General features: G+C 34.0%; 1 protein-coding gene across 1 annotated transcript in view; it reads left to right on the top strand.

Moving 5' to 3' along the window:
* Positions 1-23,571, top strand: part of LOC133200985 (adhesion G protein-coupled receptor A3-like) — a 57,112-nt gene that overhangs the window by 9,881 nt on the left and 23,660 nt on the right. Inside the window, exons 3-6 of the mRNA XM_061336791.1 lie at positions 6,987-7,058; positions 8,714-8,785; positions 13,841-13,912; positions 22,750-22,913. Coding sequence (XP_061192775.1) covers positions 6,987-7,058; positions 8,714-8,785; positions 13,841-13,912; positions 22,750-22,913 — 380 coding nt within the window. The remainder of the gene's footprint in view (positions 1-6,986; positions 7,059-8,713; positions 8,786-13,840; positions 13,913-22,749; positions 22,914-23,571) is intronic.

Genomic DNA, 23,571 nt, shown 5'->3' with positions numbered 1-23,571 from the left:
TGGGTTTCTTTCAGTCTGGGATTTCATTTTATATCCATCAATATAAGATAAAATTTTCCATGTTTTATCTATCAAAATTATTTCTATTCCAACTCCAAAGACTATTATTTCAAAAATGCTTTTAATATATGTCACAGCTCTATGATTACAAAGAGGGGGAAAAAACAGCTTAGTAAACTGTTTGGAAATTAAGTCACATACAGATTACAGAGAAGTCATGAGAAACCATTAGGATGGGAAACTAATGTTTTTCATCATTTTCACGTCCTGATGGTGGTTTCTTAATTTTCATGGAAAGGCCTGTAGATGTAATGTCATTAATGGAATTAATGAATTAAAGAAATTGGGTACTTAGTAGAGCTTACTTTCCAGATAGATATTTTAGTGTTTTAAATATTTGACTTGTTAATGAGCCGACCTTACCACCTGGTATTGTTGCCTTTAATCATTTTTTAGCAAAAGCAGCTCTCTGTTATGGTTACCATGGAAATTCTTCCTTCTTCTCAGAAGTCATGTTTTAAGTGGTTTACCTTGAAGTCTGTTTGAAACTTTGTGTTGCATAGTTAGGCACTGCATGTAAAGGATGCTATAAAGATCCAGGATTGATGGAGATACGTGTCAGCTGTGCTTAAATTGCTCATGATTTTATTTTTAAACAAATTTGTTTAATCTGTGATTTTTGACATTTTCTCTCCTATTGAATGATATTTTGGTCAAAACAGTTGTTGATGCTCAAATCTTATCTTGAAATAAAGTTTAGAATTGATTTTATAAAAAGATTTGGTACATAATGTATTTAGGTTGAAGAAGAATTCTTTAATTATATTCAGAAATACTTACCTGTATAATTTCAAATATCTTTTAATTAGTCAAAGGATTATATACTCCATGCCAAAATTGAAGTGTATGTGCTTGATTAGTAAAATGTATTAAAATTTATAGCTTTTTAATGTTAACGATGATGTGAATTTGAAAAATTTAGAATTTATGTAAAAATTAATATATAGAATTTTGACCTAAAATCACTAAAATAAATCACCATAAAAAATATCCAGATTCCCTGTATAGAACTAAAACTTAGTGATAAATTAACTTCACAGTGACAAATTCCAAGATATATTTAATTAAGTACAATAGTATGATGTAAATAATGAAGGAAACTTTCTGATAAATCATAATGCATCAGTGCTCTGTATATCAAAACCAATTTGAAAGTGAAAGTGTGAAATCTTTACTACATCGCTGATCCTTATTTTTCTGCTATGATCAGAAAACATGATTAGATTTGAACTAATCTTAAATTTTACTGAATGATGGCATGGATTGTATTAACTGAATTTCTTTCATTATGATGTGAAATACATTTGAAGAAATCCAAATAAATGAAACCTAGTCATGCAAAGTAATCAAGCTCTGAAGATCAGAGATTGTGTGGTAATACAATGGAGAACATTGAGTGTTTTCAAATAATGTTTTGCCTGTACCAAACAGGTACCAATTATGAATTCACTTGAATACCATCCAAATTTGATTTTTCCATTCAGTTTTCTGATTGCCTCGGCTGTTATATGACATGACACTAACTGTAACATATCACACCCTGTATCAGCCTGAGACATGAATATCAGGACTGGGTGCAGTGTGAAAAAGAGTTTGTTTTATTATATTTATTTCCACATTTTTAGTTCTTCTGAGCCGAAAGCTTAAAGAGCTTTAGAATGCCATGGCCTGGCATGCAGTGTTCTTGAACTTCTTGGAATGTGGTGATATTTCAGGAACCTTTAAACCAATTTTTATCAAATTTGTTACAAAGTATCCTTGGGCCAAGGGCTTTCATTTATACTCATAATAGGAATGTGACCCTGAAGCAAGGGTAGGTAATTGGGGAAATACCAAAAAAGTAGTGATTGCTAAAAAATCTCATCATGAATCACTGGGCAGATTAGCTCCAAACTTACACATAAGAATAAGGATACATTGTAGATTGTTCAAGGCATCACCCTAGAGCAAAGGGTGTGGTCTCAAGGTCACTTTAAAATTGACCTAAAATGATATTTTGTGAAGACTTTGATACTTCCCACACTTAGAGGACTAGGATCATCAAATCTTGTCAGTTAATGCATCCAAGGACCTGGTTTCATTGACTCTGTAGTACATGTAGGTCATGGTGACCTACTTTTTGAATTTTACAAGTATTCATTTTCAATTTGAATTCAACATACATCATGGATACTGTGAAGCCTGTGGTCATCAAAACTTATCATTTGATGCATCATGGGGCCCTGAAGTTTGTCGACCAAACAGAGGGCCCCTGGTAGGATCCTGTATCTATAAAGCTGAATTTTGAGTCTCTGGTATGATCTCAATTTATAAATTATAATGCTGAATTTTGAATCTCTGGTATGATGCCTCTATCTATTATTTATCCTTAAACACCTCTAAGTGCACATACACTTTTTTTTCAATTCAATTGATAATTATATGAGAACATTAAAAAAAAAAACAGCGAAATAAGTGAAAAAAGTAATCCTCATATTAACGTACATAGTTTGAAATTTATACAATGGTAAAAAAACAGGGGGGAAGAATATAAAAAAATAATGTGGTTTGCGTGAGGATTGTAAATTAAACAAACAGTAAATGCACACTGAAAACTCCATTGTTGTGAGTTCTAGGGTCAGATCACCAGAACCTTTATCAGAAATCATTGATAAAATCACATTACAAAGGAGGAATATTTGTTGAATGCAGTGCACCTAAAGCTCCAATGGGCTAGGTGAAATAAGATTGATGGTGAATTCAGCTTGTGGTAGTGTAATGATTGTATGATTGACATAGCCCACCCACAGAATGCTTTACACAGCAGACTACCTTTGGTTTTTTTTTTTTCAGGAATCAATCAAGCATGACTAAGTACTGTTTGATTGATAATGTAATGTGATCTGTTCTATCTTACTACATAAGTATTTCAGGTAGTCCAGAACAAGTTTTTTGGCCCATTATTTCCTTCTTATCCTTTTGATTTATGTGTAGATCCAAATTTGATTTATTTTTTATTTTTTTGTATATTTGTTTTGTTTTGTTTTGTTTTTTGTTTCTTTGTTTTTATTGCAGGGAGAACTTAATATGACACATGTATAAGTAGGCATTAAATACACCAGCTCAAACTTTTTTTTTCCCTATTAACGACCTTATAAATAAAATTCAAACCACAGAAAGTTCCAGAGGTGTGTTTGAAATAACAAAACATGCATCAAAGCCATGTTGCTCTATGAATCTGTCTGCATGTAAGCAAGTGCATGATATATATGTTAAAAGTGAAAGAAAAAAAGGGTAATGATCTACTGGAACTTGTCAAATATTAAACCTTTAAAACTTTAAATATTCAATTGTTTGCTCAACTCATGCCTGTATTATTTGAGTCAACATATGAAAATATCAAATAAAATAACACTCCAAGCTGTATTCTGAGGACATAAATGATCACATTTTGTCTGGAGTTTGTCCTTTTGACCAGCTGTCTGTCTGTCTGTCCATTTGTAAACATTTTACATTATCGACTTTTTCTCAAGAACTACTGAGATAAGGCCACATAAATTTAAGCTTTAGATTCTCATCCTAATTTGTTTAAAAATTGGGGCAGGTGGGCAGATTTTATTTTTTTTTTTATTCATTATTAAAAATATCTACATAAATCTCTTCTTACACATAATTTTCACATTGTTAATGACAATATTGCTAGATTTTATTTTAAATTATTCTTTTAAATATTTTTAGAAGAATCTTATTCACAATGTTAGTACACACATAAGGCACACTCCACATGCTACTGCTGCTGTAAAATGGGACACGGATGCCAATAAATTGCACATGCTGTTGTTGTACGTGGTAGTCACCACTTCTCATAGGCCTTTTTCCAAATACATGTACCTTTCAGTCTGACCAACAACTTCTTTTTGTGTGTGTGAAAATATCAAAGATTTCCACTTTCTTTATACATGTACATTCAATATTTTGTTCCCGTCATGTTTGGTATTGTCATTTTGCAAAACAGGGTATCTAAAATATCTATTTAATAGTTGATGTTGCACATTTTTAAGATTTACCAGTTCCTTAGCACTTTTATCCTGTTAAGTCTGATGATGATCTTTTTTTTAAGAAATCTTTACAAAGAATTGCAAGACCACACTAAATCTTATTACTAAGCTAAACATACCTAAGGTGTGTCCAGTAGAGTTTAATATGAGCCCTAGGGTTAGAGCTGAGCTGAAATCAGAGATCCGAATTTTGTACAGGAAAGAGATCTACAAAACATCAGGATGTGTTGATTGTATTGTTATTTTAGCATCTCAATGTTGCGTTGATTTAACATTATATTTTTTGGTTTAAGAGGGAAAATTAAAAAAAAATCTGCTAGACCAAAGTGACTCAGGTAAGCATTGTGGCCCATTGGCCTCTTTTAATGCCCTCCTCCCCCTTCAATTTTTTTGAAAAAAAAAATCCCCTAACCATTTAATTAAAAACATGTTACCTGATACACTAAAGATTTCAATTTATCTTATTAGGGAAGATCATGCTGCAAATATATGTACCACATTATTATTGCAAATCTAGCTTGAAATGTACACTACAACTGAAATAGTGATATGTTGAGTGATGGAAACTCAGACTGTAATACATTTGTGAGTTGCAACAAAGAATCTGATTGGTGCAATTTTATAGGTCTGCCTTCATCCTCAAATGTGTTACCAAAAATGTGGAATATATTCCAAGGAAGATAGAAAATGGGTAATAAAGCTTGCTTACGGGGTTAAGTAAAATGTATTGACCCTTGGTGAACAGTGAGCCAATGCAATAGCTTGTTAAATTATTGTGAGTGTTGGTAAATTGTAAAATGGTCTGGCAAACCTGTGCTGGGCATATTTCTACAATTGAAAAACATGGCCATTTTCCCCCCAATTTTCTTCATCAGTACCCCATCAATAAAATAAACAAGATGTGTTTTTGAAACACTGATGCCCTCATATGGCAACTTAAAGCGAAGGTTAAACTTTCTCAAATGCAAATCAAATATGTTGGTACCCAAAGTAAGGTCTTGTCCAAATGGATTTTACCTGCAAAATATGAAAGCCCTAGCAGCAACAATTGAAAAGATATGGAAAAGGTTAAAGTTTTCAAATGTAGGTCAAACACATAAAGGTCAAGGTCAAATGTTCAAAATTAATGGTGCCAAAGGAAAGGCCTTCTCACAAGAAATACACATATGAATTATGAAAGCCCTAGCACCAACCATTTAAAAGATATGGCCAAGGTTAAAGATTTTCAAAAGTAGGTCAAACTCCTAGGTCAAGGTCAAAGGGTCAAAGTGTTGGTTAGTGTTGTACCGATAGTCAGAAAACATTGATTGTCAACGAAAAAATGCTACCGATTCCGATCATCGATTATTATTTTTCATAATCGATCATCGGAAACTTACTTCTTTTAATTGCATTCTGGAAATATACATTCTCAGTTTGAAATTTATTTCTTCGTAATGAAAGAAAATGGCCATTACAAAGCCAACTAACACAAAGCAGAGGTGATTAAGAACCAAAAGGTGCATATATAGACAGTGTAAAAGAAGCAAAACAACAAAGAAAACAATATATTATATATTTAATATATTCATGTTAAAGAAATATAACATACTTGTAATAGTCTGTTTTTTATATACAAAACTATGACATCCAAATTATAATCGGTAAAATCGCATTGGAAGCAGTAACCGATTCCAACCGATGATGGATTATAAAAATTAACTGATGTCCCATTACTAGTGTTGGTATCCAAAGTAAGGTCTTGTCACAAGGATTACATATGTGAAGTATGAAAACCCTAGCACCAACCGTTCAGAAGTTATGGCCAAGGTTAAAGTTTCCAAAATTAGGTCAAACTCCAAGGTCCAGATCTAAAGGTCAATGTTGTTGGTATCCTATTAGGAAGGTCTTGTCACATGGATTACAAATATGAAGTATGAAAGTCCTAGCACCAACCGTTCAAAAGTTATGGCCAAGGTTAAAGTTTTCCAAAAGTAGGTCAAACTCCTAGGTCAAGGTCAAAGGGTCAAATTTGTTGGTATCAGAAGGAAGGTCTTGTCACAAGAATTATACATGTGAAGTATGAAAGCCCTCACACCAACCGTTCAAAAGTTATGGCCAAGGTTAAAATTTTTCAAAAGTAGGTCAAACTCCTAGGGTCAAATTTGTTGGTATCCAAAGGAAGGTCTTGTCACAAGGACTATACAATGAACATGTGAAGTATGAAAGTCCTAGCACCAACTGTTCAAAAGTTATGGCCAAGGTTAAAGCTGGATAAAATTTTGTAAAACTGGGTCAAACTCGAAGGTCAAGTTAAAAAGGTCAAATATGATGGTACTGCAATTGTGTCAACACTCAACACATCGATATTTCAGATATTTCAATTGTAGTGTATACTTTCAAGCGAGATTTGTGATAAAACTGTAATGTATGCAATGTATTTAAGGTCCTATATTAAATTTAAGATAAGAATATTTCTTGCATGATTTCTCTTTTTGCTGTTAAAGAGGGGAAGAAAGGTCAAGATTCAGTTTCCCAAGGATCAACAAAACTACATAAACTTGATCACAATTAAACCTCAATATACTGTAAATTAAAATTTAACCATAGACTTCAAGTTGATGACTAAAAATAGAGTTAGGGGTTTCATTTATATACATGTTTACTCTAAACTTTTCAACTGATTAATGCAATTATAAATTAGCACACTTGAGTGTTACAAATAGTACTAGTTCTAATCATATGTTATTGTGTACATGAAATAATGGACAAGAAGCAGCCTGGAAGACAACCTCTACTATATGATTTATTTGTGACTTGGGTGAGCATTGTGTCCCATGGGCCTCTTGCTTTTAATTACAATTTATTTTTATGGTATAGAAGCCTTAAATTATAACATTTTTTTTTCAGGGACCTCAGTCACAACAAGATAACAATGATTAAAAAAGGTGCTTTCCTGGGCTTGAAAGAACTTGTAAGACTGTAAGTACACACCTGAAAGTTAAAGCTCCAAAACCGCTGGACCAATTTTAAAACTTGCCACAAAGCTTTTTTGGGTCAAAGTGATTCATATTTGTTCAAAAGAAGGACCATGTCCTCTTGAAAAAGGAGATGATTTTTAAAAAAAAAACAAAAAAAAACAAAAAATAGGATGGGTATCATAAAAAATATTCTTTTCAAGAACCACTGGACCAGAAAGGTAAAATTTACTCTGAAGTTTCCTGACATGTAAATTCCAATTTGTTCACATCATGGTCCCAAGGGATAGAATGGGGCCACAGTAAGGTGTGAAAGTTTTATTTGATAAAAAGGAGGAAAAATCTTCTTCTTAATAACAGCAAGGCCATGAAAGTCATACTGATATTGAAGCATTCCCATCTTTTGTGAATCCAAGGTTAAATCATAATCCCTTAGGGCTGGGTGGAGCCACGATTAAGGGTTAAATAAAGAGGGGAAAATCTTTTTTAAAATCTTCTTTTGAACAACATCAGGGCCAAGGTGATACAGGTTAGCATTGTGGCCCATGGACTTATTGTTGGCTCAGCTGAGCTGAAAGATCATGTGAGCTTTTCTGATCACCCATCAGGGCCAAGGTGATACAGGTTAGCATTGTGGCCCATGGACTTATTGTTGGCTCAGCTGAGCTGAAAGATCATGTGAGCTTTTCCGATCACCCATCAGGGCCAAGGTGATACAGGTTAGCATTGTGGCCCATGGACTTATTGTTGACTCAGCTGAGCTGAAAGATCATGTGAGCTTTTCTGATCACCCATCAGGGCCAAGGTGATATAGGTTAGCATTGTGGCCCATGGACTTATTGTTAGCTCAGCTGAGCTGAAAGATCATGTGAGTTTTTCTGATCACCCATCAGGGCCAAGGTGATACAGGTTAGCATTGTGGCCCATGAAGTTATTGTTAGCTCAGCTGAGCTGAAATATCTTGTGAGTTTTTCTGATCACCCATCAGGGCCAAGGTGATACAGGTTAGCATTGTGGCCCATGGACTTATTGTAAGCTCAGCTGAGCTGAAAGCTCGTGTGAGCTTTTCTGATCACCCGTTTTCTGGAATCTGTACGTCCATTGATCCATTTGTAAATTTTTCACATTTTTGACATCTGAAGTACCACTTGGCTAATTTTACCAAAGTTTTCACAAAGCATCTTTTGGCAAAGGGGATTCTGAATTCTATAAATGAAGGGCTAGGCCCCCTTTCAAGGGGTAATTTTTTAAAAAAAAAAAGGCAAAAAGGTCGGGATCATTAAAAAATTGTCTTCTTAAGAACCACTGGGCCAAAAAAAAGTTGAACTTCTGTGAAAGCTTCATCGGGTAGTATAGATTCTCTATAAATCATGACCCCAGAGAAGTTTTAAATGGAAATAAATAGGAAAATTTTCAAAAAATCTTTTTCTCAGGTACTGGACCCAAACACAAAAGTACTCAGGTGAGCATTTTGGCCCGTGGGCCTCCTGATTGTCATAGCTGGATTTGGTCAAGATGTTTGTCATTCGCAGAGCAAAAAGAGTATGGTCAGATAACTGCTGGCCAGCCAATATTTCACAAAATTCACAATTTATTTTTTATCCATATTGTATAAACTGCATGCAAATACATTGTTCACTATTGATGTTTCAATTTCAGGGATCTTTCACACAATAAGATTGGAAGCATCTCCAGTGCCATGTTTGAAGGTCTGATCAACCTAGAAAAACTGTAAGTGTGTTTTTTTTTTTGTTTTTTTTTTTTGTATAAACATGATTAAAGCAAAACAACATTTATGCTCACCAGTAATATGCTGCAACGTTGTATGATGTTTTTTATTATACTGAGTGGTTTTGCCCTGGTTACCTGTTCGCATTGAGTGGTTTCACCCCTATTCCATGTTAGCGTTAGTGGACTCCACCCATGTGGTTTTCTTCAAACATGCAGTGTACTTGGTGTTTATGTAAGCAAAAGTTGATTGCTCAATGGGTGTTAAGATTAACATAATTAATGAGCACTTTAATTAAATTCAATAATAAGTTGCTGATCAATACCAAATAATTATTTTCGATTTTAAAAAAAAATTAAGATCAGAAGATACAAGCAAACTTTATTTTTCAAAAATCATGAAATTAACAATTTCATCTACTTTTATAAGTAAATAAATAAATTTAGCCACATAAATTCTATGCCAAAAATCTCATCTTTTTGTGATATTTTGAATAAAGATTTACTCTATTAAAAAGTTAATATAAGTCAAACAAGGTGTATAACTGTGTAGATTGCTTTGAATACATCTAAAATTTTCCCCATAGCACACACACAAAAAACATAAGCCATTTGCCATTGCAAACTACCAAAATCCACACATGCAAAAATTTGACACCTTTAATTACTAATAACAGGTATTCCTCTGGACCAAACTACTCAAGGCAAAAACACTCAGAACGAACATGTAATAGGGTGGAACCCACCCGTTACCCCACGAAATGGCCGGGGCTTATAGTGTTTCTCCTTTACCTCCGTCACTCCGTCATTCTGTCATTGTCAATCCGTCATAATTTTCCACACTTTTTAGCTTACCTCGACGACGTCGGCGTCCCGGTTAAAGTTTTAGGAGCAAGTCCCATTCCCAAGTAACTATAAGCCCTATCTGGACCAAACTTACATGGATGATGCATGTAGGGATGGACACTACCACGCCTGCTTTGGATGCTGGATCTGACCTAGATTTTCCAGACGAGTGACCAGGTTAAAGTTTTTGGAGCAGGTCCATTCCCAAGTAACTATAAGCCGTACCTTGACCGAACTTGCATGAATGATGCATTTAGGGATGGACACTATACCACGCTTGATTTGGATGCTGGATCTGACCTAGGTTTTCCAGATGAGTTACCAGGTTAAAGTTTTTGGAGCAGGTCCATTCCCAAGTAACTATAAGCCCTACCTGGACCAAACTTGCATGGATGATGCATCTAGGAATGGACATTACCACACTTGATTCGGATGCTGGATCTGATTTAGATTTTCCACATGTGAGACCAGGTTTAGATTTTGGAGCAGTCTCATTCCCAAGTGACTATAGGCCCTACCTGGACCAAACTTTCATGGATGATGCATCTAGGAATGTACACTAACCAACCTGCTTCAGATGCTGGATCAGACCTAGATTTTCCACATGAGTGAATTTTAGCCATATTTTAACCAAATTAGCATGGATGATGTATCTAGGGATGGACACTTCCAGACTTTCTTTGGATTCTGAATCTGACTTACATTTTCCAGATGAGTGACCAGGACAATTTTTTTTGGAGTAGCTATATAATATTATGGCCTGTTATGATGAAACTTGCATAGATGGTGCATTTAAGGATGAAACTTCCAGACTTGCTTTGGATGTTGGAACTGACCAAAATTTTCTTGATTAGTAAACAGGTTAAAAGTTTTTTGAGCAGGTCTATTTCCAAGTAACTATAAGTCCTACTTAAACCAAACTTGCATGGATACTGATCTTGGGATGTACCCTAACTAGAAAAAAAATTTGATGTGAAATTTGCCTTACTTATAGATAACATTCGTCAAGGTGAGCTTCGTAATCTTTGATTACCTATGTTTTTGCTATGTAGATAATGAGCTGATTTTAAGTATGTGTTTTCTTGCTGATGACTTAAAGTTCAAGTCTGGTATTGATTGCCCCATTTTTAGCTCTAGTGGTCAGAGACCAGAAGAGCTTATGTGATAGTAAGGTGTCCATCATCTGTCCATCTGTCTGTAAACAATTTTACAAAACCCTACTCCTCCTAAAGTTTTGGTCTGATTTCAATATAACTAGACACACAAGTAGACTACACGGAGATACATAAGATAATGAATCGGTTTTTGATTTCAATGAACTGTGTTGCCATGGTTACTAAAAATGGAAATTTCTGTGAAATTACTTTAAAAAGCTACTCCTGCTAAAGTTTTGGTCTGATTTCAATATTATTTGGCATACAAGTAGATTACACTATGATACATAATTTAGTGCATCAGTATTTGATTTCGATGAACGATCTTGCCATAGTTACTAAAAATAGACATCTGTGAAATTCCTTGAAAATGCCATTCGATCCTCCTAAAGTTTTAGTCTGATTTTAATGTAACTTGGCACCCAAGTAGACTACACTAAGATACATAATTTGATGAAGTGGTTTTTGATTTTTGATGAACGGTTTTGCCATGGTTACTAAAAATAGAAATTTCTGCAAAATTTCTTTAAAACATTACTCCTGCTACAGTTTTGGTTTGATTTCAATCAAATATGGCACACAATTAGACTACACTTTGATACATAATAGTGTACATCAGTTTTTGATTCCAGTGAATTTTGTTGCCATGGTTACTAAAAATAGAAATTTTTGTGAAATACTTTCAAAACGCTACTCCTCCTTCAGTTTTTGTTTGATTTCAATATAACTTGGCACACAATTAGACTACATTAAGATACATTATTCTGTTTTTTGCTGCATGCTGCAAAGTTTCAAATGCAAGTGCTACTTTTCCTTTGTTATACGTATAGACCAGTAGAGCTACAGTCTCACCAGAGACTTCTGGTTATGAAAGTTAAGGCCCTTGGACTTTGATAATTTCTTTTGTTACAGTAATGAGTTGATTTTTAGGTCACCTGAGTCACTAATTCGATTAGTCAGCTAATTTATTTTAATCAGTAAATATCATAGGTCATCACTGTGTTTAGTTAGTTTTAATATTGATCAACTCTGTTAATATCCCAGATTTTGTCTGCAATAATCACTAACATAAAAAAGCTGTTTGTAAAGTTAAAAATAATGGATGCAAAAAATAAATAAATAAATACTGTGAAATCACTAATTTTCATTGGGGTTTAATTTTCATTGTTTTCAAGGTATGAAGAGACCCACAAATTCATGTCCACCATGAAATATAATTTTTTACATAGATTACTTTTCAACAATTCTTCATCCACGAAATCAAATCCCCACGAACCCAAACTTTATCATCAAACCATGAAAATTTGACCCCACGAAAATATGTGATTTTACAGTAAAACAGTCAAATTACATTTTTATTTACTAAATTGATTTTCCCACTATACATATTCCTTTTTGTAAAAGTGAGACTAATATCAAAAGTGAGCTCACCTAAGCTTTATGGTCGCAGAACCTGGTAGCCTAGTGGTTGGGCACTCACTTTGTAGCCAGCAGGTCCAGGTTTGATTCTAAGACATTTAACATGGGTAGTGACTGTTATTAGCAGATTTGAGACTTTTTAAAAATAATGTCAAGTGTCATGGTAGGCATTCAAATGATAAAGAACCTTGACTGCTTACAGCCTTCAGCACCATGCATAGGTCAAAATTGAAAGCTGGTGATGTCATGAGTGAAAAAATTTTCCAATAGAATGTAAAACATTTACAATCAACCAATAAAAGCAGTCCATCTTGATTAAAAATAGCTAAATACCTCTGTCTTTTGTGATTACCGGTAGATTTCATTTATGCCTATGACACAAACAAAGCAGAATTCTTTGAATCATAAAACTTTTTTTTAGTATGAAATATGTTGTAAGTTAATAAGCCCTCATCAAATGTCTCAATTAATTACCCTCACATTAACAGAGCAGTATATCATTGATATTGGTGAAAAATCTTGTATGGTACACACCTATAGGGAAATCTTTGATCCTCCAAAAATGATAGGGAGATGAAAATAATTAAAAGGTTATAAGATAATGAGAGATTTTGTATAGGTGAATCAAAACAGATGTATGTGTTCCAGAACAGAATTCCATTCACAGTCTCTCTGTGCACAGTTACTTACAAACACTATTGTACACTGTGGAAAGTTTTGCCAGATGCCTGCTTGTAAAGAAGTTTGATATTGTTTGTCAGAAATCTGTTTCCTTTAAGATCCACCGACTTGATACTGAGTATTTTATAAAGATATTAAAAAGAACCCAATTTTAGGGATTTTTGACTTTGATTGAAAAGATTTATATTGCTTTCATAATTTTTGGTTTTATTTATTGTTTGGTAGGGGGTCAAAGAAATAAATCCTTGGCCTATTGTCATTGTTTTTGTATCTCCCTGTTTGAGTGTCCAAGCATGTTACTTGAAACTGGTTAATATCACACTGAAATAACCAAATTTTTGTAAAATCCAGATAAATTTCTTTCTAAACATCTTGTGTGATTGAAATGTTCACTTGAAATTTATATTAGATATGGGAAACTCTTGATGGCTCAGACTGTGATCTTTCAAAGTTCTTGAATGGCATATCATTTAACATTTAATTACAGACAATACACAATGAAAAGTAATTCTTTGGGAACATTGGTAATATAATTTTCTTCAAATACTTAGCATATGTTGACATGTGTATTATTATTAATGCAATATACATCTGAACATATAATGATTGGGCTTGAAACACACGACTTTCTGATCAATGAGTGAGTACTCTACCAACTGAGCTACCATGAAATATCAATACTAAGAAAAAGCTAATTAATTCAATATTAATATATTGGATTGTAAGTGGAACAAATTAAAAATATACTTAAATTGAGAAACATGTGTCAATTCCTTGATTTTTATTTTGTTCTTGTGCATGAATTTATTAGCTAATTAAGCTGATTGCATCTGCAGATATCATGATATTCTTGTAGATAGAATCAGTATTTAAAAGTACACATTTCAAGTATATAGTATATATCAGTGGGATTTCATAAATTAATGTGTTTCCTCTAAAGATTTCCTTATTTTTATAGGAATTTCTCCAATAATCGGCTTAACACCATTCCAGATGGAACATTCAACAATCTACATGCTCTCAAGAAAATGTAAGTAAACCAAGAAAGGATGAGAGACCTTGTTATCTTGCTGAGGACTACATGTACTCCGTTTCTAGTGAACTCGCTTTATAGTAGTACAGCAGGCACACTTGAACACAAATGAGAAAAACTACTTGATTACACTGGGAAAACACACATTCTATAATTCTATACTCCTGTCTTTTGACGGTCTTCATTATGGTATAGGATTTCTGTATGTCTGCCTGTTCCTTCATCCTTTTTCATATCCAGGTCATATCTAGAACTCTGTAAGGCCTAGGACCCACTTAATGCATCTTTGGTGAAAGGTGTGTCATGACCCAAATGTAGGTCACTAGGGCCTTATTTGGGGGGGGGGGATGTTGTGACCCAAAAGTAAGCTTCTAGGGCCTCATTTTGTTAAGTTTATACCAAGTCAGATTGTGTCCCAGTAGTGTCTTGCACACTGAGAGGCCTGTGACCATCAGATTAGTTGATACGTGGGGGGGGGGGGGGGGGGGGGGGGTGATTGGGGGGTATATGGTGACACAATTGAGATACTTCACTAGGGCCAAATCATGTCCAGATTATCTATTGAATTCTGTCATACCTAGGGAAAACCTAACTTGTTCATTTGATGCATTTACATATATGATGTGCCATGGCTTCTTCTCAGGAACCACTGGGCTAGAAAGGATGAAACTTACCAGATAGAGTCCTTGAAATGTTCTACTTTCCCATTTTTCCATTCACTCATCGTTCATTTACCATTCAGTGTTCATTCAGCGTGCATTCACTCAGCGTTCAGCATTCACCATGCACTCAGCATTCACAGTTTTGCGTTCAGCATTCACCATGCACTCGCATTTACTGTTCACAAAGCGTTCAGTGTTTGCTTATCATTCTTTCACTTTGCATTCAGCATTCACTCATCATTCAGTCTTCATTGTTATTCGGAACTCTGAGGTGAAAGGAGTTATCTTTTTTAAGGGAAAAAGAACATGAAAGTAGGGATTACTGTTTTGAAATTTAATAATAAACATATCGTGTTTAAAGAATCAATATTTTATAGTAAACAAAATTATATCCAATATTTATTTGTACCATAGGACTGGCGGTAAATTTAGATTTTGCTTTCATGTTGCTGTGGTGTATTTGCCAGAAGAATCACAGTTTTTTTAAGTCACGCCCACCTTTTGGCATCAAGCCATACTGTGTCAAGACCTTGACTAATGAATGAATGATGTCAATTTCAAGACCAAGGCAATGGCTGATGAATGAATTAAGTCAACATTTTAAATTTCAAAAATAATAACATTATTTAGCTTGTCGGTGTCCGCTTCATAAATGGTTCTGTATGTTTTCTCCGCGTATCCTTAATCAGTAAATGATACGTCCTATCTCAAATTCTCGTCATTTTCTTTCCCGTCTCCAAATACATATAGCAATTTCACATCAGAAGTCCCCGCATTTTTTTTTACTTCCAATACCATTTCAAACTTTCATTAAAATGTCACAAAACATTTCATTTTTTTCTGTACGCCGATTGCCATAAAGAAAAAGTTCAATGCCGATGTTTCCCATATCCATCCCCCCTTTTTTCAAAAAAAAAAAAAAAAAAAAAAACGATCTAGAAAGATAACTTTTCTTTCAGAGTTGACGGCTTGAACATAATCGCTACCCCTATACCTGTACCTGACAAAAATCATGTTTTCTGCGTCTTCAACATTTCAAAGGTACAATATCTTCACACGTACCAATTCCGATTTTTTTTATCAACAACTTGTAGTAGCAGTGTCGCAGTAAAGTATGATCCTTGCAGATGGAGACAGCTATTTATACAGACTCCGTACCGTGTCTTGACACCTCGTAGTAGGCGGTGCTATTTATCAACTCGCTTTTCTCTCATTGGTCCTCTGGTACAAGTAACTTACACAATAGATATTAATTGGTTAGCTGTAAATACACTCACAGTTTTTATTCACTCGGGGCTCCGCCCCTCGTGAATGAAAAACTGTGAGTGTATTTACAGCTAACCAATTAATATCTATAGTGTAACTATAACTTGTACCATAGGACTGGCAGTAAATTTAGATTTTGCTTTCATGTTGCTGTGGTGTATTTGCCAGAAGAATCACAGTTTTTTAAGTCACGCCCACTTTTTGGCATCAAGCCATACTGTGACAAGACCTTGACTGATGAATGAATGATGTTAATTTCCTTGGCAATGGCTGATGAATGAATGAAGTCAACATTTTAAATTTAAAAAATACTAACATTAACTTGCCAAAATTCGCCTCGTAATTTTTTCCGTATTTTTTCTATGCGTTTATTTAGTAAATGATACGTTCTATCTCGAATTCTGTTTTTCTATTTTCTTTCTCCAAGTACATGTAACAATTTAACATCAGAAGTCCCTGCTTTTTTTTTTTTACTCCATAAAGCATTTCAAACTTTCATTAAAATGTCAGAAATCATTTCATAGTGTCTATCAGGGACCTATATACATGTACTAGACAGTATATATGTCCCTGTTTCTATACGTCAATTGCCATATATAAAAATTTCAACGGCGATGTTTTCCATTGACACACCCCCCCCCCCCTTGAAAAATAACGATCTCGAAAGATGAATATTCTTTCAGAGTTGATGGCATCAGTATAATACATGTAGTTTACAATCCTTACCCCTGTACCTGACCAAAAAATCATGTCTTCTGTGTCTTCAACATTTCGAAAGTACAACATCATGACATGCACCCATTCCGAATTTTTATCAGTGATTTGAAGCAGCGCCGTAGCAAAATATGATCCTTGCAGATGGAGACGGGTATTTATACTACAGACTCCGGACCGTGGCTTGATACCATGTAGTAGGCGGTGCTAATTATCAACTTGCTTTTCTCTCATTGGTCCTCTGGTACAAGTAACTTACACAGTAGATATTAATTGGCTATCGGTAAATACACTCACAGTTTTTATTCACTCGGGGCTCCGCCCCTCGTGAATGAAAAACTGTGAGTGTATTTACCAATACACTCACAATTAATTAGCCAATTAATATCTATAGTGTAACTGTAACTAATTTTTTTAACTTAACTGTTAGGTTATTTATTAAATTAATCTTAAAAATAAATCAATGTTGTCAGATATATATTTATTTAGTGCAATGCTAAAAAATTAAATTTAAATACGGCAACATACGGATACTTCAGGCGCTCAGGTGACCTATTGCTAATAGTATCTGTGTTCGTCCGTTGTTGTGCGGTGTGTTTATATTTGAACATTTTTAGCTTCTTCTATGAAACCGCTCAACCAATTTCAATCAATTATAGCATATAGCATCTATGGGTGAAGGGGAACAAAAGTTATGAATTTCATGGACCCTGCCCCCTGGGGTCTGAGGGGTGGGGCCAAAACCACTAAAAATAATGCAATTTTTAAAAATCTCCTTCTTTACTCCTGGACATCAAGCAGTCAAACTGTTGCCATGATTGTAATAAGGATTGAGCTCTCTCCCAAAATTACAGTACCCGCATCGTTATTCTTTACAGGATACACGATACGATAGGATACACGCACGATACGATAGGATAAACGCACGATACGATAGGATACACGCACGATAGGACAGGATACACGCACGATAGGATAAACGCAAAACACGATAAACGCAAAACACGATAAACGCAAAATACGATAAACGCAAAACACGATAGACCTGATAAACGATCTTCACGATAGGATAAACGCAAAACCTGATAGGATTGTTTCAAAATGCGAAACGGTTTTTGACAAGACGAAAAGTTTCCTTTTAGTAGTTTAATAATTTTAATTACTTACAAAGCCGCAAATCTAAATGATAAAATATATTAATTTTATCGTGATAAAACATTTGAGGTAATGGTGCTTTGTAAAAGATACATGTACGTTTTTTCCGTCAATAAAACTGGTCGTCATCAAATTCAAACTGTAATTATTTAAGATTAATTCCAATCTATGATGCTAATAAGGCGATTGTTTGTGTAATTATGCAAATGTCGAAATTCCATCGAATCGTTAAATTTGAATTTTGAATCGTTTAATTACGGAGATTTTAATTTATAGGTGGCTCAAAACTTCGGTAGACAAGCAAAGTTTTACACCTATGTGCAATAGATTCACGAAACGCTATAAATATATTCATTATTTTAACAAATGAAACCTTATGAAATTCATAACAAACATTGATTATTTTTATGGAAGAACTCCATGTAAAAAGTGAAATATTTAGATTCAACATCTTGTGCTAGAAGTCTGAGATGTATCCAAAATCACCTTTAATAATCTGTATTTAATAATTCAAATCTTACCAAAAAAAATACTTGTTATAATGGGGGGGGGGGATTCGAAAAAAAAAAATCATCATTATTATTTAATGTTAATGCTTTCTCCTCAAAGTTTTTAGGAACTTGTTTAAATTTATATTTTATATAAATTAATTCTATTTTTATTACGTTTTAAACACATGACTTGCTGAAATTACTAGTTGCTTTGACACAGACTGAGCACTGGACTGTGATTAAATAATCTCTCCTATATATAAATATATATGTTACACATATCCCGTGCACATAAAAAGTATTTACATATTCCAAGTACATACATTGTATAAAATTATGCATATATGTGGAAGGAGACCGGCCGAAACAAATCGAATTCAGTAAAATTAATAAACGTCACTAGATCTGTCATCATCTAGTATCTGGAAAAAAAAATACCGCATTTCCATTCTTTTGTATTTATTCTCTGGTATTTCTAATACTATAGGCATGTAAGATTAAGAAGGGAGCATGCAGTCGTATATCTAAAAAAGTTACAGTGTACCAAGATGTGTAGTATACAGTAGAAATATAATGATAATATTGCCCATCAACATTAATAATGTCTTTAGCCTCTTTTGTTTGCTTTTCAAAACATTTCTTTTTAGACCCCTGCCCCCAAAGAAATGAAATTGCTTACTATGCATGCCTGTGTTATAACCATTTACAATAACAGAATTTGTATCTACTATAGACGCGTGTATGCTAAACTTACAATGTATGTGTATATATTTATTGGGTACTTAAACTTTGTATTAAATAAATAACATTGAATTATTACATACTCTTGTATACAACATATTAGAACATACACAAAAAAAAAAAAAATATAAATTAATTTCCACAATACGAAAAGAGGATTTTCGGACTGAATAATTGTAAATTATTGCTATTAGACTTTCTATTAATTGTTACAAAATTTATCTTATATAGAACTACATCGGCAAAATTAGACAAAACTTTGTAATAGATTATGAAAGTCTTAATCCCACTTGAGGCATAGTCAGCGGGGAAGAAGGGGGGGTGGGGGGGTGGGGGGGGTCCATAACCACTCAAAAAAAAAGATCCGATTCAAAGAGCATCAAATAAATAAATAAATAGATAAATAAATAAATAAATAAAAATATATATTGACTTCTTGAATATAGTCAAATATTAAATACAATCGATAAACACTAATACAAGTATTAAATTCAGGGTATTTACTCGTCTTGTGTATCACGGCAGATCCGGGCGATTTCTTTTAATTTTTTTACATGTATCTTTGAGGCGCCTTTAATAAGAAAAAAATCGTGCGAAGCAAAGTTCATATTTTTCTGCTAAGAATTATTTAGCATATTCTTCGATTAGTAGAATGTTTCTTTTTTATTTTACATAGAAAACCTGAAGATCCGGAAGTACCACAAGCGCATCTTTTTTATTTGATCACACCAATAATGTTTAATACTGTAAACCTATAACAATTATATAAAAGTATACAAATGAACTAAATCAACGGAGTTTGGGGGACAAAACTCACCTATATTTTATTTGATTCATTTATTAAATTTTTTATCTGTAACGGAAGTGTACATTTACCAATTTTCTTAGTACAAAATCTTTAACTGTAATTAAGTGTTGTTCAAACGATATCCAGAAAATAAGAAGATGCATTTCATTGAAACCTAGTAGGATTCAAGGTAAATACCTGACACCAGGTGAGAGAGGAGTTCAGGTATGTCGACGTTGAATACACACAGGCCAGTCATGTAGGGGGATAGGGGGTGGATTCTTGAAATGACTTACATGTAATAATGATGCTGATATTTTTTTATTTATAATTTATTTTTGCACAGACACTTACAGCTTTATGTTTCTATAATTATCAAAACAAAGTTAATAAAGGTCTTGCTTTTGTGACTCTGACTGTGTAAGGGTATTATAAATCGAAAAAATTCAAGAAAAAAAATAACGAATGAATAGTACACTGTAGAAGGATTATTTCATTTCCAAAAATAGAATTTGACTTTCGATTTACACTCTCTGCTTGGTCACGGTTCTTGACGTTTATTAATTAATTAACTTTTATTTATTTAATATTTATTTATTTATCTATTTATTCATTTTCTTAAACAAATATATCAGAGTTAGAGTATTAATTTGTGTTTCTGTTCAACAGTTAAATTAATCCTTAATAAATTAACAAAACGAAAAATGAACTCGGGATACCTCGGGTGTTTCTTCTCAAGGTAAAGATAAGAAGCGAGGGTTTCCGAATGCACACGAGAAATGCAAAACACGATACACGATAGAACCTGATAAACGATCTTCATGATAAACGCAAAACCTGATAAACGGAAAACACGATAGAAAACGCAAAACCTGATAAACGGGAAACACGACACGATAGGATACGATAGGATACACGCACGATACGATAGGATACATGCACGATACGATAGGATAAACGCACGATTGGACACGATAGAATTGTAAAGAATAACGATGCGGGTACTGTATGAAATTCATGGCCCCAGGGTCAGGGGTTCTGGTGCTAAGGTGGGGCTCTATTGAATATATAGTCAAAATGCATTATTTCTTTAAAAATCTTCTCCTCTGCTCCTGGGTATTATGCAAACAAACTAAATGCATAGTTATGATGAGAAGGGTTGCCTCTTCCAAAAATATGAATTTCATGGCCCCTGGGTCAGGGGTTCTAGTGTTAGGGCGGGGCTTTAATGATTATACATAGTGAAAATTTATTAATTCTTTGAAAATCTGCTCCTGGGTATTAAGCTGATGAACCAAGTAATAGTTATGATGTGGAGGGGGGCCTCTTCTAAAATTATGAATTTCATGGCCCCTGAGTCGGGGTCCAGTGTTAGGATGGGGCTCTAATGATTATATTGTGAAAATGCATTTATTCTTTGAAAATCTTCTTCTCTACCCTTGTATATAAAGAAGATAAACTAGGTGCATGATTATGATGATCAAGGGTGCCTCTTCCAAAATTGTGTATTTCATGGCCCCTGGGTCAGGGGTTCTGGTGTTAGGGCGGGGCTCTATTGATCATATAGTGAAAATGCATAAATTCTTTAAAAATCTTTCCTCTCCCTCTGTATGAAAATAAGATAAATTGGGTGCATTGTTATGATGATCAAGGGTGCCTCTTCCAAAATTGTTACATTTCTGGCCCCAAGGTGAGGGGTTCTGTGTGTGTGTGTGGGGGGGGGGGGGGGGGGGGTCTATCATATTGATTTTATAGTGAAAGTGCATTATTTCTTTAAAAATATTCTCTGCTCCTAGTTATGATGAGCAAGGGTACCTCTTCCAGAATTATGAATATTATAGCCTCTGGGTCAAGGGTTCTGGTGTTAGGGTGGGGCTCTATTGATCATATAATGAAAATGTATTAATTCTTTAAAAATCTTCTTCTCTCTCCCTGCATATAAAGCAGATAAACTAATTGCATGGTTATGATCATCAGTGGTGCCTCTTACAAGATTGTGAAATTTGTGGCCCCAGGGTGAGGGGTTCTCTGGGAAAGGGAGGGCTCTATTGATTATATAGTGAAAGTGCATTATTTATTTGAAATCTACTTGTCTGTTCCTGGGTATTAGCAGATAAACCAAGTATATACTTAAGATGAGCATGGGCAACTCTTTCAAAATCTTGGCCCCTGGGTCGGGGGCATTGGTATTAGGGTGGGGCTATATTGAATCTATAGTGAAAATGGATTGTTTCCTTGAAAATCTTCTCTGCTCCTGGGCATCTAGGAGGCAAATAGAGTATAAAAAGTTGTAATAAGCAGGGATGTTTTTACCAGATTTTGAAATTCTGTACCCTTTGGTCAATTTATTAATTTCTACTGAAAGAAGTTATTCCCCTTTGTTATTCACCTATAATAGATCATCACTGTAAATAATGTAACTTAAAATGTCAATTGAATAACAGAATTATACAAGAAATTTTTATAATATTTAATATAAAAGCACATTCATAGCTTTTAATAGTCGGGAAAAGTTTTAAATAATAGATAAATGAAAATGGTACAAAAAGGCCAAAATCTTTGAACAATAAATAATCTTTAAAGAGCAAGGGAGGCCGTGCAATGCTAGGGGGAATGAAATGTGTTTACCGATAGTGCTCTAGGTCTTAATAATATCAATTGGCTAACCTATATAGTTACAGTGATGGAAGGATTAAAATAGAAATGTCACATACATGTATATATTATTGCGTAAAATTTTTAGAAAGTATGTGTATTTATGCGACACATCCACAAACCTTTGTAAAATAGTTTTAATTGTGAAATTTTTTTCTTTTATTATTATATTAGCGTTGTGGCCCATGGGCCTCTTGATTTTATCAGAATTTTGTTTTACCAGCTCTTCTACAAACCTTAGTGATATTTCCTTTTCAAATGTTACATAATGAGTAATCGATGAAAGTTATTTGTGCATAAAAACAAAAAAATTTTCAAATGCCTTGTATGGTTTTGGTAAGTTTATTTCTTATAATTTAACAGTGATTTCCAGTCTGACTTTCTGAGATGTGATTGCCATCTTCAGTGGATCGTCAAATGGTCCCGCGACAAAAACGTCAAAATACAACAATCAACCACCTGTGGTGTGCCTAAAGACCTGAAAGGGGTCTCCCTCAGAAGCCTAAAGAAAAAGGATCTTCACTGTGGTTAGTAAGAAAATAAGACTGTTCGAAGGAACTTATGTGTCTTCAAAAACTTCTCAAGGAATATATAGGAAATATCTTCAAAATTTTCTCAAGAACACCCAAGCCATAATTAGTCATATTAGTATAGCAGCATCCTCAGGTAGTGTAGATTCAAGTTTATTCAAATCATGACCCTCAGGAGTAAGGGGGGGGGGGGCACAACATAAACACATTGTGTTTTATCATTGAAATGATGTTGTTCTAGATTTTATATATAAAATTTGTAGAGTATGTCTCATTGTATCTGCAGATTTTTTTTTTTTTTGCCTATAAACTTCATGAAGATTTTTTGGTCACTTGGTCAAGGATCAAGGTTGGAGGTTAAGATTATTGATATGGCCATTGTGATGCAATAACTTGAATATTTTGTAACTTATGGATTTCTTACTCACTAGATGGGAAGAGAATTGTGCTTTTGGAAAAGACATCTTTAGAGTTTAGAATCACTAGGTCAAAGATACAATATAAAAAAAAACAACATTATTGATATACGCTTTCTGCAAGGCACTGTATAACTTACCCAGATTTCTACTCATGAATTGTGTTAAATACTGTCATGTATAAAGACTATATACAGTGAGACAAAATATTTGTTATAAATAGTACCTACGTTTATATT

Source organism: Saccostrea echinata, unplaced genomic scaffold (assembly GCF_033153115.1).
Source record: "Saccostrea echinata isolate AGI-Se365-2 ecotype Australia unplaced genomic scaffold, CSIRO_AGI_Sech_v1 ptg000042l, whole genome shotgun sequence".
Taxonomy (NCBI): Eukaryota; Metazoa; Mollusca; class Bivalvia; order Ostreida; family Ostreidae; genus Saccostrea; species Saccostrea echinata.
The sequence above is the reverse complement of the archived record's forward strand: the minus strand, read 5'-3'. Positions and strand labels throughout refer to the sequence as shown.